The sequence below is a fragment of the Neolamprologus brichardi genome, chromosome 1, assembly GCF_056152115.1.
Source record: "Neolamprologus brichardi isolate AB-2024 chromosome 1, ASM5615211v1, whole genome shotgun sequence".
Lineage (NCBI taxonomy): Eukaryota > Metazoa > Chordata > Actinopteri > Cichliformes > Cichlidae > Neolamprologus > Neolamprologus brichardi.
Genome location: NC_142104.1, coordinates 13,281,933 through 13,302,728, shown reverse-complemented (window position 1 = coordinate 13,302,728; position 20,796 = coordinate 13,281,933). Strand labels below are relative to the sequence as shown.

At 38.5% G+C, this 20,796-nt stretch overlaps 1 protein-coding gene across 3 annotated transcripts in view; it reads left to right on the top strand.

Annotated features, from left to right (window-relative positions):
• The window catches only part of mdga1 (MAM domain containing glycosylphosphatidylinositol anchor 1), a 194,215-nt gene that overhangs the window by 142,539 nt on the left and 30,880 nt on the right, over window positions 1-20,796 (top strand). For all 3 annotated transcript variants that reach the window (XM_006779891.2, XM_006779890.2, XM_035904770.2), the window contains exons 12-16: window positions 9,496-9,676; window positions 9,823-9,846; window positions 13,764-13,916; window positions 14,564-14,719; window positions 20,356-20,486. In XM_006779891.2, the coding sequence (XP_006779954.1) occupies window positions 9,496-9,676; window positions 9,823-9,846; window positions 13,764-13,916; window positions 14,564-14,719; window positions 20,356-20,486 (645 nt within the window). The remainder of the gene's footprint in view (window positions 1-9,495; window positions 9,677-9,822; window positions 9,847-13,763; window positions 13,917-14,563; window positions 14,720-20,355; window positions 20,487-20,796) is intronic.

Here is a 20,796-nt window from a genome sequence, read left to right as displayed (position 1 = left end):
TTTTCATGTTTTAGCTTGCCTTGACACTCTATTGATGCCACTACATTTCTGGAACCCCGTGAAGGTTGTTAAATTAGTCTTGCAGTCACAAATTAGATTAAGCGTGTACTGAAGAAGCTTTTAAAACTCCTTTCAACTCAATTTTGAGCCAAAACAAGGTGATGTTTTCACCATGATCTGATACACCACATTTATGTACGTTTACATAAACTCGTAGGCTTTATGAATGACCCTCGACGAACTCCAGTACTTTCGGAGCCCCTAATAGGACAATGATCTAAAATTAGGAACCTCTGTCCACAATAGTAGAGCACCCTGAGGCCATGTTCTTGTTATGTTTCAAGCATCTACTCGTATATTACTGGCCTTTGTCAGAAGACATGAAGGTAGTGGTGAATTATACACAACTGGCTGGGGTTGGGTATGGTGTGCATGCATGTGTGTGAGAGAGAGACACTTAAACAGAGGGAATGCGAGGACTGCCAGCTTGCTTTTGTGTGGATGAATAGTTAATTCCCCTCCTGCTTCAAGACTTGGCTGCTTACCTTATTAAGTAAGGCTCTTCTGGGAGACAGAAAATGAGCACTAGTCTTCCTAAGATGCACATTAGATTGCATGCCTAAGCTCTCTGAAACCTCACTCTTCCTCCTTTGTTCCATCAACCTCTCCTGGCTGTCCTCACCTTTTCTGCTATGTATCCTTATTTCACTTTAGTCTCTTACCTACTGTCCATCCCATTTCTTTCTCCCTTTGTGCCTTGGTCACACTTTTGCATTCAATCCTTCCAGCCCTCTCGGTCTCTCTCTCTCCCTCCCTCCCCCCCCCCCCCCTCTCTCTCTCTCTCTCTCTCTCTCTCTCTCTCTCTCTCTCTCCATAAACTGCAAACCTAATGGCATTTGATGTCGGGTGAACCATGGAAACCGGAATAGCGCTGATAAATAGTGGCTGCAAGTTCTTATGCCGACAGCGTTAAAATAATGAGTTGCATTAAGTGGCAGTTTAGGACTTCTTAAATGTTGTTAAGCTTTAATTGAATTTCAAGGTTTTTACCTGAATGTTTTTTTTTAATGTGTTCATTAGAGAGTGAAAAGAGACAGAAAAATAAGGGAGGCGTGGAGGTTGTGAGCAAGAAAGTGAACGGAAGGGTGCGAATGGAGAGAAATACGATGCAAATTAAAGAAAAACATCAAATCTCACTGGCCCTCTCAACTATTAAATAGAGTACGAGAAAATTCAAATGTAATACCATCTCAATTTCACAACCCATCTATTTCTGAAACATTTTCTCCAGCTCATCCTTTTAACGCCTTGGCACTCTATCTTTTTAGCACCTACAAAATGATATGGGGGTCTCATGAGAAACAAGCAGGTATAGAGGGGAATACAAGAGGACTCGGTTCGTGTAGAACAGCGCTCTTCATCGCAGATCTGACTACATGACTATAACTTTTATACTTTTTGCTTCAGCTTGATTTTTTATTATGTGCGAATAGGTATGTTTTAAATGAGAGTTAATGCAGATTTATTCTGTTTTATGCCTGAAGAATATGAATGTATTTCATATTGTATAACTGCCATTAATATATTTACTCGTTTGAACAAGGAATGTCCTTGTGTGTGTGCGCGTGTGTGTGTGTGTGTGTGTTCGCATGGCAGTTTATGTAGTTTACACCGTGACTCATTGGCAGGCTATGAAATCCTTGCTTACACGTCTTAATTTAGTTTCATTCTCCCTGCAGGGGGTTTCCCTGTGTTTGAATTAACAGTGTTGACAGGGCCTCTTTTTTTTTTTTTAAAACCTGTCCTCACTCCACTTTTCCTTGAGAGATAATAAATTAATATGTGATAATTTTACCTTCTTACAGCAAGAGCGGCTGATTTACTTTTGTTTCTCAAGGCTTTGATATTACTTTGTCTCACACACATAGAAAGCTCAGGGTTTATGTCATCAGAATTCATCTGTGATGCATGTGCACTTATGTGTTATGTAAATAAATATGATTCAAACCTAAGAGGGTCAAATTTGTAGAATTTCTTTGCTGAAAAGTAGTTACACATTATCAAAATCTAGAAATACACATAAACAACTGGGAAGAACAAGAAATGTTTAACGTGCTGGTCATCAAACTTGAAATGGACATTCAGAAAGCTGCTTAGTAAACATGTCTTTAACTCTAAGAGAAAGTGAATCAGCCTTTTGCTTTGCTTCAGTTGCATATATTTGCATGCAGCTATGTTGACGTTTTCAATTCAGTTTAAATCATTTCAACCATCAACAATTTAGCGACAATTGGCAGCTTAAGACACTTTATTATGTATTGCAAAATAAAGTTCCTGCTATTGTATATTACAGATAAAAATCCCATTGATTAAAAATGTACCTTTGAACAAACACTTGACTACTGCGAAGAACAAAAAATAAATGATTACATGAAGAAAGGCAGCACTAGGTTCAGGACGTGCACCATCTGCAGTGACCTGTTGGAGTAAGGGGAAAGCAAAGAAAGGAAAGAAGAGCACAGAGAGAGCATTACATAGAGAGGTCTCCACTTAGAGGGATGAAGGCAGTGGTTGTCTGCAGCTGCCACAGCTATGGTGTTTCCAATTGATTGAGAAGTCGAGTTGGTGAAGTCTCCTTTGATCCACTCAAAACAGTCCTCTACCAACTGTACAAACGATGACTAGCTGACACTGGAGTCTCTCACTGCTTGTGTGCTGAAATATTTCACTGTGTGTGCTTACACTGAAGCTAGCTGATTGAACTCTTCATTTTATGATTTTTTCTGTAGACTTGTAAATCAAATTTATAAAACTCTGGTCTTTTTTCTGACTGACTCTAATCGATTTCCATTAACCTCGTATGCAATAACATGGCCTTGGTGAATGTTTTTGAATATCCTTATTACACTCACCTTACATACACTCACTGGACAGTTTATTAGGTACACCTTGCTTCAGAACTCCCTTAATTATTTAGGGCAAAGATTTAATAGGGTGCTGGAAACATTCCTCTGTGGTTTTGGTCCTATTCTATGCACGTGTTGAGGGTCACATATGGCAACAGACTCAATAAACTGATCTGCAAGGCCAGTAGTGTTGTGGGGATGGAGCTAGACTCCTTTAAGGTGGTGTTGGAGAGGCGGATCTTGTCCAAGATAAGGACAATGCTGGACAATACCTCCCCCCCACTCCCTGATGAGGTAGCCAGTCATAGAAGCAAGTTTAGTGAAAGACAGATTACCCAAAAAGATTGGATGTGTTTTATAATCACAGATGCTCTTCTGCATATCTTGGTTGTAAAGATTTGTTATTGTATTTACTGTTGCCTTTCTTACTGCCCCTATTGCTATAACTTCAATTGCCTTTCTTCCTGATTCTAAGGTTATCTTGAACATATCTACATTCCTCAGTGACCTGAGTTGCTGACATGTCATCAGCTGATTAGATATTTGTGATAACGTAAAAATGAAAAGATGTTCTTAATAAAATAGGCTGGTTAGTGTATAGCATGTTTGCATGTTAAGAAAACATGTTATACTTGTTTTGAAGAAGATACAAAACCAGGAACGTTACACACATTCTCCCATTGTTTTGTTTTTTTACAGTCAGCATGACTTTAAAACTAATGTAAGGAAAATATCAACCTGGTAACCAAGAAACCTCTTTAGCCATCTTTAGATGAAAATTAGTCAGCTAACTACCTTCTAACTTCTAAGTCCATTAAACTTCATAAATCCGGTTTCTCATGATGCCTGGATGTTAAACTTAATTGTTACACCTGGTAGAGCAGCCACGCTCATCATTTTATTTAATATGAAAGAATTTAGACAGTTTTTAACTCTCAGTGATGTTGCAGTGTTTGTTTGACTTTGGAACCTGAAGAGGACCTGGAAACAGCTAATGACATCAGACTTAAAGAGCGAATAGTCTCTCTCTCACACTAGCCAACTCGTTTTATTGCCTTAACCACATTGACTGGTTTTGGTGCCTAAACCTGCATATACACTGGAAGCGATTTGCTCATTGCTGTGAATTGCTTTCAGTGTGTATGTTGCTTAAGCCTAAGAAAACATCAAGATCAAACCAAACAACACACAAAAATGAAGCTAAAGCCTAAAAGAAACCAAAGAAAGTGTAAAAATCACGAATTCAGTGTGTGATTCTGGTGACAAAGTGACTTACTCACATTTAGCTATTGCCAGAAATGAAATATAATTTATATTTGTATTCTTTCCATTTCTTTGTTTTTTTTTTTTTATTCATTTTTATTCAAAAAAAACCCTTTCCTGTCTGAATATTCTTCACCTGTTTTCTATATTGACCAGTCTAAACCCAAGTTGTGTGTGTTATATCACTGAAGTTGTTCAGCTAGTAGCTGATCTGCCTTCACAAAATAACTATTCAGGTTCTTGCACTCTAAGATTTAGCCACACACAGTCACACAAAGTGTCTCTGTGCAAACACACAGTCCACATTACCATATATATGAGAGATGAAAAATATTCATGATGAATTAGAGTTGTACATTAAATCAAATATAGGAATAATTTATGTACACAACTAGCCCAACAAGGCAGATACACACGTATGTTTGCACACAGATAGACCACATAGGCCTTTGTAAGCATAACTTTTCAATAGACAGAGTGCAAAGAAATGCATCAAGTATCAGTAAATTGCTGGATCAGTCATAAAAGAGAACCATTAACAGACGATAATAGAAAAATTAACCTTAGCACAAGGCTGCCTCGCCGTATGCTGTCAGTCCACATTTCTGTCATTTACAGATCACTCTGCCTCCACGGTCCTATTTCATAGCACAAGTTCTCCTGCTCTTGCCCTCGTTTACACATTATTTGTCTTGTTGTGTCTTTATTAAAAGTCCGATGGCAGTACAGATGAAAATGCTGTTTGGCTGAAAGTGTCTGTACAGCAGGCAATATGTCAGTCACACTCCTGTCTCATTCTGTTGTTCCCTTTGTACTATTTTTTTGTACTCTTACCCCTTTCCCCTTGCCTGTCACATAGACTCACACAAATAAGCATAGCGACACTGACAATATGTCCTGCTGAGGAAAGCAGAGAAAGACAGAGGCAGGGTGAAACAGACTTCAACCTGTGGTAGGAGCAGCTGGTTTCTCCAAGTCACACTTCAGCACCTCATTGATCCAGTGGTCCTAGTTCCAAAGAGTGTATGTGCATGTGTGTTAAAGTCCCCTCATAGTTTTTCAGTATTAATCTCCAGCGCACTGCATGTGTGTGTACACACACATACACACTGCCCACTCATTAATAAAGGATAATATATTTCCAAAACTCAGGCAGATATTCACTCATCTCTTCTTGCTAACACACACTCTATACATTTTAAATGTGCATAACTTTTCTTTCCCGCTGTATTCCATATAAATATGCATATCTGATGTGTGAGCAGAGTGTAAATGTTTTTTATGGCTCAATATGAGCATAAGTTGGTGCTAAAAGGGTGCAATTCATAGTCTTCTGCATCATATAATAGTGTAAATGCTCCAGCAAGGGAGCAAATATCTGAGGAAATCACTCGTCTGCAGTTGTAGATGCAGTTGATTACAATAAATAATAAGCAACAACATCACCAAAAGAATGGACAAATGATATTCATATCATGCTCTACCTACAGTGGGGCAAAAAAGTATTTAGTCAGCCACCGATTGTGCAAGTTCCCCCACTTAAAATGATGACAGAGGTCAGTAATTTGCACCAGAGGTACACTTCAACTGTGAGAGACAGAATGTGAAAAAAAAAAAATCCATGAATTCACATGGTAGGATTTGTAAAGAATTTATTCGTAAATCAGGGTGGAAAATAAGTATTTGGTCAATAACAAAAATACAACTCAATACTTTGTAACATAACCTTTGTTGGCAATAACAGAGGTCAAACGTTTACTATAGGTCTTTACCAGGTTTGCACACACAGTAGCTGGTATTTTGGCCCATTCCTCCATGCAGATCTTCTCAAGAGCAGTGATGTTTTGGGGCTGTCGCCGAGCAACACGGACTTTCAACTCCCACCACAGATTTTCTATGGGGTTGAGGTCTGGAGACTGGCTAGGCCACTCCAGGACTTTCAAATGCTTCTTACGGAGCCACTCCTTTGTTGCCCGGGCGGTGTGTTTTGGATCATTGTCATGTTGGAAGACCCAGCCTCGTTTCATCTTCAAAGTTCTCACTGATGGAAGGAGGTTTTGGCTCAAAATCTCACGATACTTGGCCCCATTCATTCTGTCCTTAACACGGATCAGTCGTCCTGTCCCCCTGGCAGAAAAACAGCCCCATAGCATGATGTTTCCACCCCCATGCTTCACAGTAGGTATGGTGTTCTTGGGATGCAACTCAGTATTCTTCTTCCTCCAAACACGACGAGTTGAGTTTATACCAAAAAGTTCTACTTTGGTTTCATCTGACCACATGACATTCTCCCAATCCTCTGCTGTATCATCCATGTGCTCTCTGGCAAACTTCAGACGGGCCTGGACATGCACTGGCTTCAGCAGCGGAACACGTCTGGCACTGCGGGATTTGATTCCCTGCCGTTGTAGTGTGTTACTGATGGTGACCTTTGTTACTTTGGTCCCAGCTCTCTGCAGGTCATTCACCAGGTCCCCCCGTGTGGTTCTGGGATCTTTGCTCACCGTTCTCATGATCATTTTGACCCCACGGGATGAGATCTTGCATGGAGCCCCAGATCGAGGGAGATTATCAGTGGTCTTGTATGTCTTCCATTTTCTGATGATTGCTCCCACAGTTGATTTTTTCACACCAAGCTGCTTGCCTATTGTAGATTCACTCTTCCCAGTCTGGTGCAGGTCTACAATTCTTTTCCTGGTGTCCTTCGAAAGCTCTTTGGTCTTGGCCATGGCGGAGTTTGGAGTCTGACTGGTTGAGGCTGTGGACAGGTGTCTTTTATACAGATGATGAGGTCAAACAGGTGCCATTCATACAGGTAACGAGTGGGGGACAGAAAAGCTTCTTACAGAAGACGTAACAGGTCTGTGAGAGCCAGGGATTTTCCTTGTTTGAGGTGACCAAATACTTATTTTCCACCCTGATTTACGAATAAATTATTTACAAATCCTACCATGTGAATTCATGGATTTTTTTTTCACATTCTGTCTCTCACAGTTGAAGTGTACCTCTGGTGCAAATTACTGACCTCTGTCATCATTTTAAGTGGGGGAACTTGCACAATCGGTGGCTGACTAAATACTTTTTTGCCCCACTGTATAGTACTTGACAAGACTCGTTGCTTTTGGAGAAATTGAAGCTGTAGACCATTTTTGGCCTAAAACTTTATTAGGCTGTATTATTGCTTTTACTTAAAATTACCTTCTTCAAGTTTTTAGTGAAGATGGACATTAGGTCCATTGTACATCAACCATGGACTGATGGTCTCAAGTATTTTGGTTAGTTGCATTGCAACAGGAATGTTTGCTAAAAGCTGGGAAAACTATGGATGTTTTTTTTAGCAGTTCAGTTTTTAGATACAATTTATACTATTTTATACTTAAAAATATTTAAGTGGAAGAAGTGTTTTTTTTGTTTTTGTTTTTTCTGTAAGCAGTTATTTAGCTTTCATGGTCTCTATTGGTGGAGCTACAAAAGGGATCTCCAATGTCTGGCAAAAAGGGCAAACTTCATATTGGAAGAACTGAAATGGAAACACCAAGAGTGGCACTGAGAAAAGAAGTTTGCCATCATGGCACAATGTCTGGTGAGGATGCATGGACTTGATACCAAGCGTGTTGCTGAGCACACACTTGGGCTGTGGCTGCCATCGGGGTCTCGTACAGTAATTGGAGTTGTACAAAGTTTTTGGCAGGCCAGGCAGGAGTCAGCTCAGTCTAGCAGAGTTGGAATTTGTGTCAGTGAGTAGACATCCAATGAAAACTGCATACCTCAACTTGAGGGAGGATGTCAGAGCATAGAGTACTATAGCAATTATAGCAAAAGTAACTAAATCCACCAGTGATTTAATGTTAAATTAGAACAGCAATTGAGCCTATAAGGTCATTTTTAATAGATATACCTATACAAACCTATATATATTTTTATCGCAGTGTCACTCAAGACGTATGAAATGTCATATCTAGGAGATCCTAAATCCAAATTCATGCTGAATATCAAAAAAATGTGTCTGTAATTATATGATGTTCACAAAACTTCAGCTGCTGACTATCTGAGAAAACTGTACAGGAGACATTTATCATAAACACAAAACCATGTGCACACTTAAACACACAACACCCGCAGTATACACACACCCCTGTGCTGCATGTGTTACCTGATAATGGCATGCTGTGGGTGTACTAAGCTGTTATGGTGGAGTGGCTGACCTAATGCATTAGATTGAGCTCACTGTCAGGTCTTTAAGTAGCTGGGATCAGAGGCAGATACACAGCTAATGGATCCTTCTCTCCGTGGGTGGAATAACACAGCAATAGCTCTATTTAATGGAAAAAAAGACTTAACTTTAAAAGAATGAGAAGACACCAATTGGTTGAGCTCAATATCTTAACCATTTTAATATTTCATATGAATTTTAATGATACACAGCCAAATAAGTTATTGGAAGTTGGGGGGGTTTAAAGATTGTGTTTATATTTAAAAGCATACATGATTGAAAAGTGCTGCTATTAAACAAACTTATTGAGTCCCTATTGTGGAAACAGAAGTGGAAATCACATAACTTGCTCAGAGCACTAAAACTAACCAACAGGTATTTTTAAACATCAAAATTGATGTGGGAGGCCACTGATATACCGAGACTAATGTAGCCTTTTCTGGCCTTTAAAGCTCTTAGAGAGAATCAATTTTAGGAAGGCAGCTTGTGTACTTTATTTTGGGAAAAAAAGTAGACTGAAAACATACCTAAGCTATGTTGGTTGGGAATATGCCCCAGAAAGGTAAGTTTATCCCTATATGTAATTTCACATAAAACCATACACTAATGGGATTTGATAATGAGTTGTTAAAAAATGAGCTGCCATGTCATGCCAGTTTTTTCTTTTGCTCCAAAAAAACTTCAACCCTGTGTCTGATGTTGTTTGTGTATTTAAATGAAAGTGCTGGGGTATTATGACTATTATACTAGTAAGGATTAGGATTGCATGAAAATCCTCCAGATGCGAGATGAGCTGGAGTTGTTAAATGAGTTGTGGCTTTTTCTCAGTGACTTCTGAATGACGAAATTTTAGGATATCCAAGTAAAGTGATAGAGCTGATGGGGTATGACTGAAGATGAACGAACCCAAAATGAAAAGAAAGAAAGGGGAATGGGAAATATGCCTGACACCACTGACACATCCTTATGTGACTCCTTTACCCTTTCTCCTACTCAGTCAAATCATTGTATGTACAGTTTTTTTACACTTTTGACCAAGTACATTTGCACATTAACATGGCTCCATCTTTTCTATTTGTGTGTATGTGTTTGTGTACCTATGTATGAATGCAGAACAAGCAAAACCTGCTGTCAAAACAAATAGACCTCAAGGGTAAGGCACCAGAAAAGGGTGTTCTGTTGTCCTACGCAGTATCAGACCTGAAAATCCCTCTGTCCTACGAGGTCCGGCTGGCCCCTATTACCACCTACAGCACTGGGGACTATGTCAGTCGAATCATCCAGTATTCAGAACGTAAGTCTCTCTTAAAATCCTCGATCTTTGTCTGCAGTCATTAGATATTTTTTTTAATCCAATCATATACTTACACAGAGCATAGATCAATTGATGGGTTGTTCATGTTTGAGTGCTAATCAATATTATCATAATTCTTTTTACAGCCTACACTTACCCAAGACCTTCAGGTGAGACTCAACTGCCATCCTTTGCTCTTGTACATTTGATCATCTTTAACTTGCTTTTTCAACCTGATTTATGACAGAGTTCTGATGAAGGTTTAAATAAGCATGTTTGCTCCAAGCAGTGTCAGCACAAGTCTGCCAAGGCAAAGGTTCCCAACACACGACCCCGTGACTCATGACCCTTAATCATATTGTTGCGATGAAAATAATGGGGTAACAAAAAATGATGGGTGAAACAAGCTCTATAGAATTTTAAATGTCTTGAAATGGTGACAATGGGAGAAGGATATCAGTTCGGTTATTATGGTATGATTGGCTAGGCTTGAAAAATTAAAAATACAAAATGTGGGCCATTCTGTATGTTTTAAACTTGATCAGGCTATATTAAAACTATGTTCCATCTCATCATAGATTTTTAGTTCCTTTCTCTCTCTGTTAGCCCCCTCTGTCTGTCACAGTTTTCCACCAGCGTCTATCCTGGTCCTGCCTCTCTCTTACCATCCCTCTCTCTTTTTCTCAGTCAATTGCATCTTGTCTATTTTCTTCATTAAGAGACACGCAGCATTTTTCTGGCAGGAGTGTCAGTTGGCTCCATCAGGGTGAGGCAATTAAAACAACAGCAGATTGGAACAGACTGCGAGAACAACAGTGTAAATTGAAAGGAGTGCATGTACTAGAGCAGGGTGTGAATAGTAATAGATTAGCTCCCTGAAACAAAGAGGCACACACACGCCGTCCTCTTGGGGAGCACAAGCCATATGCATCTGCAGCGGACTGTGTGTGTCCAGGAAGCTTTCACTGATGCTGTCAGCTTGGACGGTTTTAGATGGCTGTTGTTATACTCTCTTGGCTCAATTTTCATTTGTTTAGTGAGTCTCTGATAATTGCTCTCCAGATGGGCTAATGAAGGTGACTACACCACGGAAAGAAGGCTCTTTATCTTGCTTAACAAGAGACATTAACATCAATGACGACAAAACTCGGGGTGTTCTTCAAAATATCTTTTTTGTCTTTAATGATGTATGTGACAGTATCAAAGTGTCCCTCAAAACATATTAATGGGAAAACATTAAAAGAATCACATAGCTCAGAGAAGATTAAATGTTCAGGGAAACTGCATCTCATTAAAGCTTTTACCCAATTGTGTTTATAGATTATATTCACAAGGTGTCAACAGCCAGTAGGAGCACTCAGAAACAAGAAAGGTAGACTCGTACTTCAAAATATGTACTATCCAAAATATGTCGAACAAAGAAATAGCAGTTTTGCCCTTACACACTTGCACAGTGGATTTTTTAATCAAATAATCAATATACGAATAAAGTGCAGACCAAGGTTGTTATAGTTAACTAAAACTAAACTAACAACTAAAACTAAATGTGCAAAAAACATTTTAGTTCAATAAAATAAAAATAAAAACTTATTAAGAAAATTAAAGCTGGCGGAAATGATTTTGTGTAAAAACTACCAAAAATAAAATGAAAATACAGAGGAAATAGCCTCAGTTTTAGTATCTGCTAGTTTGGTAAAAAATGATATTACAACTTGCCACTTGAGATTTTGGATGTCAAAAAGACTGCGAATCAACTGCTTTCAAAAAGTGCTGCTTTTTATTACAATAGCTGTACTGATTTTTCAAAATCTTGCCTCTGACATATGCAGGCTCCATTCAGTAATAATTAAAATGACTAAAACTAAATGAATCTACTGAATCAAAACTGAAATAAAAACAAAACAGTCAAAATGAAATTGCATAACTCTGTAGCAGCTTTAATTCAACAGTTGACTGACACGTAGTGTTGTGGTCATTTTTAATAAAGGACACATCATATTTGACTTTGATCAAATATTTAATCTGTATTTTAGAGCCAAAGCGAGCACATGTGAGGGATGGAATCATTTGGCTAAAAAAAACCCAAAACATAAAGCAAAATAAATCTATTAGAGGCATAGTAAAAATTTACAGAGTAGCCAATATCACAATCTGGTACATTCTTTTTAAGATTGTACCAGATTGTGGTACCAGCTCAGCAAAAGCAAAAAGCCTGAAAGACCACAGAAGACAGTTCCAAAGTGTGATGACAGAATTTATATGGTTAAAAATACCTTAAAAAACATTCAACCAACTCAAGAATACTTTCAAGACTTACACATATTATTGTCAAGGTTTATAAATCAGAGACATTTTCCAGAGTGGAAATAAGATGGTTTACAACAAGGAAAAAAAATCATTGTGGTGGTCAAGAACAAGAAGGGCAGATCAGACTTTGCCAGAAAACACATAAAAGAGCCCGCCAAAAAAATTTTTATTTGGACAGATTACACATTTGCACCAGAAGGATGGTGAAGAGAAGTATGGAAAAGGAGAAAAACGACTCATGATCAGAAGCATACCACAGTATCCATCAAACATGTCGGAGGCAGCGGACATAGGTTAGGGCATGGGTATGGCTGCCAGTGGAACCAGGACACTAGTCTTTATTGATGATGTGACTGCTGACAAAAGGAGCAGAATGAATTCTTAAGTGTGCAGGGCTATATTCTCCGCTCAGATTCAGCGAAATGCTGCAGAACTGACCCGATAATGCTTCAGTGCAAATGGATAATGATCCAAAGCATAATGTAAAAACTACTTTCTCAAGGCAAAGAAATCGGGCAGTCACGTGATAGACCCAATAGAGCATGCTTCTTCATTATTAAATACAAAATTGAATTCAGAATGACCGACAATCAAGAAGCAACTGAAGGTGGCTACAGTAAAGGCCTAGCAGAGCATCTAGTGGGAGAAAAGGATTTTTGTCCAAGCATTAAAAACAATCCTCATATTTAAAATTCTGTTAGTTTTTTTTTTTTTTTGTAAAACCACTTGAATTAAAGCTGAATGTCTGCACTTCAATCACGTATTGGTTGACTGATTTAACATTAACTGTGTAGGTGTGCTGAGGTGAAGCTCCAACAATGTGTTTTGGTCCAACAACATTTGTTTTTTTCATATCACACAGTTCAAGATAGATTTAATGAAATCTTGGTCTCAATCTTTCTTGCACTTTACAAGGTCAGTTTGAGGCATGTCAAACTGTACCATGAATGTGTGGTGAACCATAGCACTCCCAACAGAGTGTATAAGAGCAGAGGCATATACACTTGTACCAGCCGTCTGCAGTTTTATTTTGAAAATGAGTCCGTATTATGGTATATTCCCTACATGCCAGAGTTTTCTTGTTTTGTTGGTTTGATTTTAAACATAAGTCAAAGCAGTCGGTACACTAACAATATGAACTTTGCATATTCAACGAACTTTGCTAGAACCTGTCTTTAGCCTTTAAGTTTCCAAACTGGCACATTGTATTTGGCTCTTACTGCTATTTAAAACTACAGAATTAGATGAACAGCCACACATTTTACAACATTTGTAATTGCCATATGACTGGATGACTAAATATTTAATACTGCTTTTATTTTCATGATGAGTAGTAGTGTTATACAATATCAGGTGAGCATTTTTTCACTGAATTGCACAGTGAATACAAAGGAGAAGATTTAAATCTAATGCCCACTTTAGTGCAATTCATTATTCCAGGTATTTTTAATTTCCTTTTTTTATCGTTTTACACAGTTTGAGTTTGAGAATGTAAGAGTCATACTTTCAATTATACATAATATGTATACCAGTGCCTCCTACGTGGTGCCTATCACTTTGTCAGTAATTGCCCAGCTGTCTGATTTGAAGTGCACATTCCAGAGGTCATTATAGACCTTTATAGATGTTGCCATTTGTTTCCTGGGAAAGGTGGGTGAAAAAAAAAAAGAAACAGCCTTGTATGTCATCTACAGTTTGTAATGTCACCCGCTTGACATGTCAGTGATTTAATGTGTTTTTCTATCTTTTTTTTTTTTTTGTAACAACACACACACCTCAGACCATGTGTGTGGCTTTGAAGATGAGCGCATATGTGGCTTCTCTCAAGACCGGAGTGATATCTTTGACTGGACGAGACAAAATCACCTGACGCAGAATCCCAAGCGGTCTGCGAACACCGGGCCAGACACTGACCGCAGTGGAACAAAGGAGGGTGAGGAAACTATGACTCATCTAAAGTGAAATACAAATGTATTGTGTAATGTGTAAGTGTAAATTCAAAGGCACAGAAACAAAACAAATGTGTATGTACAGTCAAGACCATTCATCTTCAGACAATGTGCTTTTTTGCTGTTGTTGTTGTTGTGCACGCACTGTTGTGTTTCACGGCAATTATCAATAAAATATGGGATAATACATTAGTGTCAGGTCTCAACTTTAGAGTGAGTAGTTCTACATTACCATATAAAGGACTGCTGTGGAAGATATTTTATTCTGACATCATTTCATGCATTAAAATGTTCAACTCTCAAAGCTGATTTAGAGTTTGAAGTTAACATTAGATTGAGGAGGTGTATGAAATGTCAAAAAACTTGGAAGACCAAGAAAAAAATTAGATTGTTTTTCCTCAGTTTGTCTAATTTACTTGTGGAACATGTGATTAAATGTGTTAAGATATTTTTATCATATAGAAAATAAAGCAGAAACCTGGCACTAGCTTATGACCCATTATGTTACCACAAACCTCCCAAAAATGTGTTGTTATTCCAATACCTACAGTCTATAATTTACATTAGAGGGCTTTATTGGCCTTTTATTATTATTAATATTTCTACTCTTTATCTTTCTTGTTGACTCCAGGCTACTACATGTACATTGAAGCATCACGCCCACGTACTCAGGGTGACAAGGCTCTTCTTCTATCGCCACTTTTTAATATTACCTCAAGCAAGGGCCCCAAAGGAAGAGTCCCATACTGCGTCTCCTTCTACTATCACATGAAGGGCAAACACATTGGTAAGTCGCAGAAAGAAGAATAATGCTCGCACAAACATATACACATACACAAACATTATTATCTCCTCTCATATGAGAGCACAATGGCACACATGGGTAAACAGGGAACAGTGTACTGGTGCTCTCTACTATCGGGGTTCTCATATCGCTCTTGCCTCTGTCAAAAGCTGAACCCTATGCTTGAACCTTGCTTGCAGAGCGTGTCAGACAGAAAATTGTAGGTCTGTGTGAGAGAGTGTGTACGTGTGTGCGTGTGTATATGTGGGTGAGAGGTGGAATGGAAAGACCGGGACGAGGGTGGGATGTAGGATGCTACAAAAGTTCTGTTTGTATGTGGCTTCTTGGGTCTCAGTTTGTGTGTGTGTGTGTGTGTGTGTGTGTGTGTGTGTGTGTGTGTGTGTGTGTGTGTGTGTGTGTGTGTGTGTGTGTTTTGTGTGTTTAGAGGTGGTTGAAGGGGGCAGTGGGTGTGTGATTTATGGCAGTGGCAAGACACAATCAGTCACTTGGGCGAGTTGTTCATCATAATATGCTCTGTCACACAGCTAGAATGCATACATCTAGGAGCCCTACACACCTGCATGCACACTCTTGTGTGCACACACAAAGACACACACATGCACGCACGTGCGAATGTGTTCTTTTAAAAAAGGGGGAAAATGGCAAACCTAGCAAATACATAGAGGCACACCTACATTTATCCACAAACACACACACACAATATTGATTTATGTGTCCATAGCCCAAGCATATATGCTTTAATCTAGCATTTGTTACCTGCTGACCTCCCTGTCTCCTTAGGATGTGTTTGGTTTAAAAGGGCACAGTGTGTATTGTGTGTGTGGGAGTTTGCCTTTGTGTCTGTGTGTGTAACCAAGTGTGATAATGTAATAGTTAAGCATATTCAAGTTCAGAAATGAGAGGCAGTTTATTAAGACAAAGATTTGGGCACATCTCCCACAGAGAAATAGCTTTGCACGCACAAATATTTCAATGGCATGCTAACAATAGAGTAGAAATGTTTCCGTCAGGTTATTCAGGCTTTTGCAGTAAAGAGAGAAACCTTAATAGATCAGAAAGAATGAGCCAAAAATTGGCTACTACTCAAAATGTCTCTGCTTAAAATAGAGGCGGCCTGACTGTTACTATAATATGTAATGGCTGTTTATAGGTGGCAGATTTATAAGAGATACTGGAGCACTTCATTTCTTATTGGGTAGTTTGGTCAAAGGTATTTTCGATGTTTTATAATGAGACAGTGAAACATCAGTTGCACTATGCTTGCATATGATTAGCACATTGTGTTACCACCGCTGCAAGCCCTCTCTCAATTTCCAGTGCTGTTCGTCCCAGTCTGTCCAATTTGTTGTTGCTTTAATTGCCTTACCTTGGCAGAGCTAACAGTTTTGCTAGGGAGACACAGTGTGCCTCATAATGATGGAAAGAGACAAGATGAGGATAAGACAGGGGGTCAGTGAGAGATGAGACAAGACAAGTGAGGGGAGGATGAGGGCTGGCCAACCTTTTGAAAAAGGGAGATGGTTAATGATGAGACTGAGACCAAAGTGAATGGTAAGAAAAATACTGAGAAAAATTAAGCACAGAAAATAGAGAGCCTTAGAGAGCCTGTTGATGTCCAGAAATAGTGAGAGTATGCTGTAGTGCTAGCCAGTTTTAATGTACTTGATATATAGTGTGCTAAAAGTGTTAAAAGGTTGTATATATTGAAAGCATTTGGGCACTTTGACGCCACACAATTTTCAGACAAGATGTTGAAATGCTGCTCTTTTCTAGCCCACATATATTTTGCTTGTTTGCAATCCTAAGAGTTTGAGAGTTTAAAAGAGGTAAAGGCACCTTTCAAAGATTTTGCAAAATAAAATGAGGGCAGAAAGAATAATGCCCTTTCCTCACTTTGGATTGCAGGTTTGCAATAGGGCAGCACAAATAAAGACCTCCCCAGGTGATGTGTTTTTTCTTTTCACCTTAATATGTTTATCTGTGGGCTTGCTGGCAGCAACAATAAACAACATTTAATTAGTTCTGTTTGGCATTCGGTATTATTTTTTATGGCTCAGGTTTGCAATGCCATTGGCAAGCTTACTTGGAATTACTGGATTATTTTCACTCCAGAGTGATTGAAGACAATTAGTTCCTGTATGCTGTTTGAAAAACAGTTTTATTACACTTTAAATAACTTTGGCGATATAAATGTTAGCATAGTATTTTGCACACACAACTTTCTTTTTAATTATACACAGGTTTTCTAGATGCTTTTCATGTCTGTCTCTCACTTGATAGGTTTAGGTCCCTATCTTCGGGAAAGCATTATAACCAGGATTCAGGTATTTACTAAAAACACTGGATAGTATTGCCCTTTGGTGACAGAGGCTACAAGCTTTAGTTTACTCTGGACTCTTCAGCATTGCTTTCAAAGCAAACCAGCAGCTGAAGCGTACCAGACAGGCCATGAGCCTTATTTAGGATGAGATGAGGGATGGGGGGAGATGAGAACCCAATGTAGGCCTTTCAGATATCAAAACAAAAACAACTCATTTGATTTCAAGTATCGCAGTGCATGCCCGTCTGTGTGTGGGTCTGTGTATCTCTGCTCTGTCTTCCCCAATCATGATTCCACAGACAAGTAGCCTTGATAGAGCTGTGCCTTCTCCTCTGCTTGCCTGACACTCGCACCAGCATATACTGCCTTACCTCAGTCCAATCAATAGACTGCTTATCAGAGTCCGCAAACACTCTTTTGGCTCTGTGTGTGTGTGTGTAGGTGGTGATGGTGGTAACAGGAGAAAGAGAGAAGAAAGGAACTATGAGGCTCAGATATGTAGTGTTACATTAAGAGATTGGGTTAAAAGGTAATACTATACATCAAGATTAGGTCTTGCTTGCAGAAATGCTGCTTTTTTGGACTTTGGGAGGTAAATATTTTCTAACATTTAATGTTTGTTCACTTCTTGAAAATGAAATTTAAGTTCCAGTTGGAAAACCTTGTAGGACACTGAAAAACCTATCTGCTAGATTTCACCTCATAGAAGAGCAAGTAGCCTGTAATGTAATTAACATTTTCAATGTAGTAATGTAGCTGTTCCAACGCTATCAGATCATTATTTTTACTGAGATCCAAACTTTACAAAACCATGCAAAATATACTCAGTGTTTAAAAAAATGATTTTAGACATTTTGGTATATGTGATCTTATTCTTTTTCCCACAGTTACATAAAAAAGGTAAAATCTGTTTTACGTTTGCATTTTCACTGTGGAGACCGGTGTTGGTCAAGTTACTTGAAAATAGTATTTAGTTACTAATTACTGATTATTTCTCTAAGAAAGTAATGCCATTACTTTACTGATTGGTTATTTTCAAAAGTAATTACTTACTTATTACTGAGTCACTTTTTAAAAACATGATACACAACCTGAATACGTAACCTTTCAGCCCAATCCCAATTTTTTCTGCATAATCCAACATATACAATTAAATCAAATGAAAAAGTCTCTTTTTAAAAATGTTTTATTAGTTTTAATCTTTTAACTTTATGCACACTGCATCAAGCAAAAATTTAATTATGCAACAGTCTTTGACTCAAAGAAATTAGTTTAACATTTAAACCTTTTTTGTGCATATATCAGCATATAAAATAAAATACTTTTTTGTGTTTACACTCACTCTTTCAAATAGATGCAAGTAAAACACATCAAAACATAAATAAAATCAAAGATTCAGCAGCACAAAGCCCTGTCACTCTTAAGTCTATTTTCACCTGTTTAGCAGGAGTGGGTGGAGATTTGCCCGGTGCTGCAGCGGTCATGTCAGCGGGGGGAACCAGTGAATTTCACATTCCTGTGGCAGCTTGTTAGGTGCTTGCTCAGATTTGAAGTTTAATTTTTCACTGTAGAAAGAAGTTTTCTTCCTGCGCAGAGTGTACAGTGGGCGCTAATGTTTTTGTCACTTTTTACGGACTAATAATAATTGTAAGTAATGTCAGGACTTCCAAGCTTTAAATGCTGCATGGTCGTACTCTCTCTCACACTCTATATTATCCATTGTTGATCTACTATGCGCGTCTGTTGCTGCCACAGGCGTCGCACGCTCGTACGTCATTGTCATGAGACACTCTCACAAACAAAATCACGGTTTAGTAATGCAGTCAAAGTACATGGAAAGTAACAGTAATTTAATTACTTTTTTGCAATAGTAATCCCTTACTTTACTCATTACTTGAAAATAGTAATTGGTAACGCGTTACTGCTCATCTCTAGTGGAGACTAGACTTTCCTTATAATGATCACAACCATGGGAAAACAGCTTTACTGATTCAAAGGCAGCAAAAGAATCATGGCTTTCAAAAGCAACTAAATATGGCATATTGTTTTATGTAATTCACACAGAATCTAAAAACTCAACAAAAACAAGATGTTCTTTGATAGGAGTCATGTTTGGTCAGATACAGTAGTTTGCTGGAGGTATTGGTGGTTCTGTGATTAGCTACTGGCTGTAGCTGTTATCAATTTGGCTTCCACTGAAGCTACTTTCACCTCCTCCCTTGTCACAACGATCACTACAGCACCTCCGCATGTCTTGATTTTTTTTTAATATGAGATGCCCTTCCTGTTATCAACTGGAATCAAAGCAGCCATCTGCCACTTGCCAAACAAATCTTTTAATCTGTGTAAATGTGCCAGAAATGTTTAATTAAACAGCGTCATTCCTTTTATTTGACATTTTCACAGTGCTAAAATATGTAGGGTTAAGGTGAAGACTGGATTGACAGTCCGATAACACTGCTTCCCTCGGTGCCCACAGACAGTTGAAACATGTTGCTTAACTGCTCAGTTGGATCCTTCCCCTAGTATCACAAATCTCCTGTGACAAGGTATGATGCTTAGTGCTGCCAGCCTGGTGATTTTTCCGGGATTTAAAGAATATAGGCTTATAGTTTCACAAAACAATGATTGATTCCATTGTGTAAGCATAAGCCTATAAGTACATACATACACACACACACACACACACACACAAATATAGTATAGCATAGCGTGCCCCCTGCTTGCAAATTTGTTTAAGAGACTCGTGGTTGGTTAATGTTCCAATTAGAAGCTGGCTGGGGATCATTAAGAAGATGAATGATTCTCTCACACCTACTTTTAGAGACCTGAAAGAGACAGAGAGAGGGGGAAAAAGAGATGGACACTATTTGGATTATTTCTCCATGGCAAGTAAAACAATAGGGTAGAGTTTTAGACTTGCTATATTAAATATACAGTCTTCACAATGGGAATAAAATGCAACAAAAGTCACGGCACCTTTAGCTATTGAAATCGGAATCTTGTTTAAATATTTATTATAGTCATTTTTATTTTGGGGGACAGACTCAAATCTCAACAGGATGATGGCGTGTTTCACAAATTTCAGGAGTAATATTTGGCCATTCTTCCAAGACAAACTGATCTTTCCTCTAGTATTATTATAATTTTTTGCAGTGGAATATATCTGTGTTTGGTAATGACCATAACTATAAAACCAGCTAGAGTGACAATGACACTGAGTGTTTCTAAATTCTTGTACATGTTTGTGGCTGTGTTTGTCTGGATGTGTGGCTGCGCATGGGATTTGTTTTCACAGGTACTCTCAATGTTTATCTGCGAGTGAGAAGCATTGCCTCTGTGGACCGAGCAATGTGGACAAAATCTGGTCATCAAGGCCCAGACTGGAAGAAAGCATTCTTTGACGTTACCCCCAGTGGACCCTTTCAGGTAAGGCATTTCTGATTTCTTTGCTTCGTAGGATTGGTGATTACAGAATCAGCAGTCACATCAATAATAAACACTAGTGACCTAGTGACCAGTAGGAGCCATACACGTCGATAATGTGGTATGCTTAATATCGTGAGTGGCTTTTCCAGTCTATATTTCCATTTGCAAAGATGTCTCTTGATTGTAGACCTTAGTATTTCGTTGTTTTATTAATGTAGTGCACCAGATTTTTGATTTGGCCACTCCTAAACTTATTTATTATCTCTCTGATAGTTTTTTTGTTGCTGTTTTGCTTTTTTGTTTTGTTTTT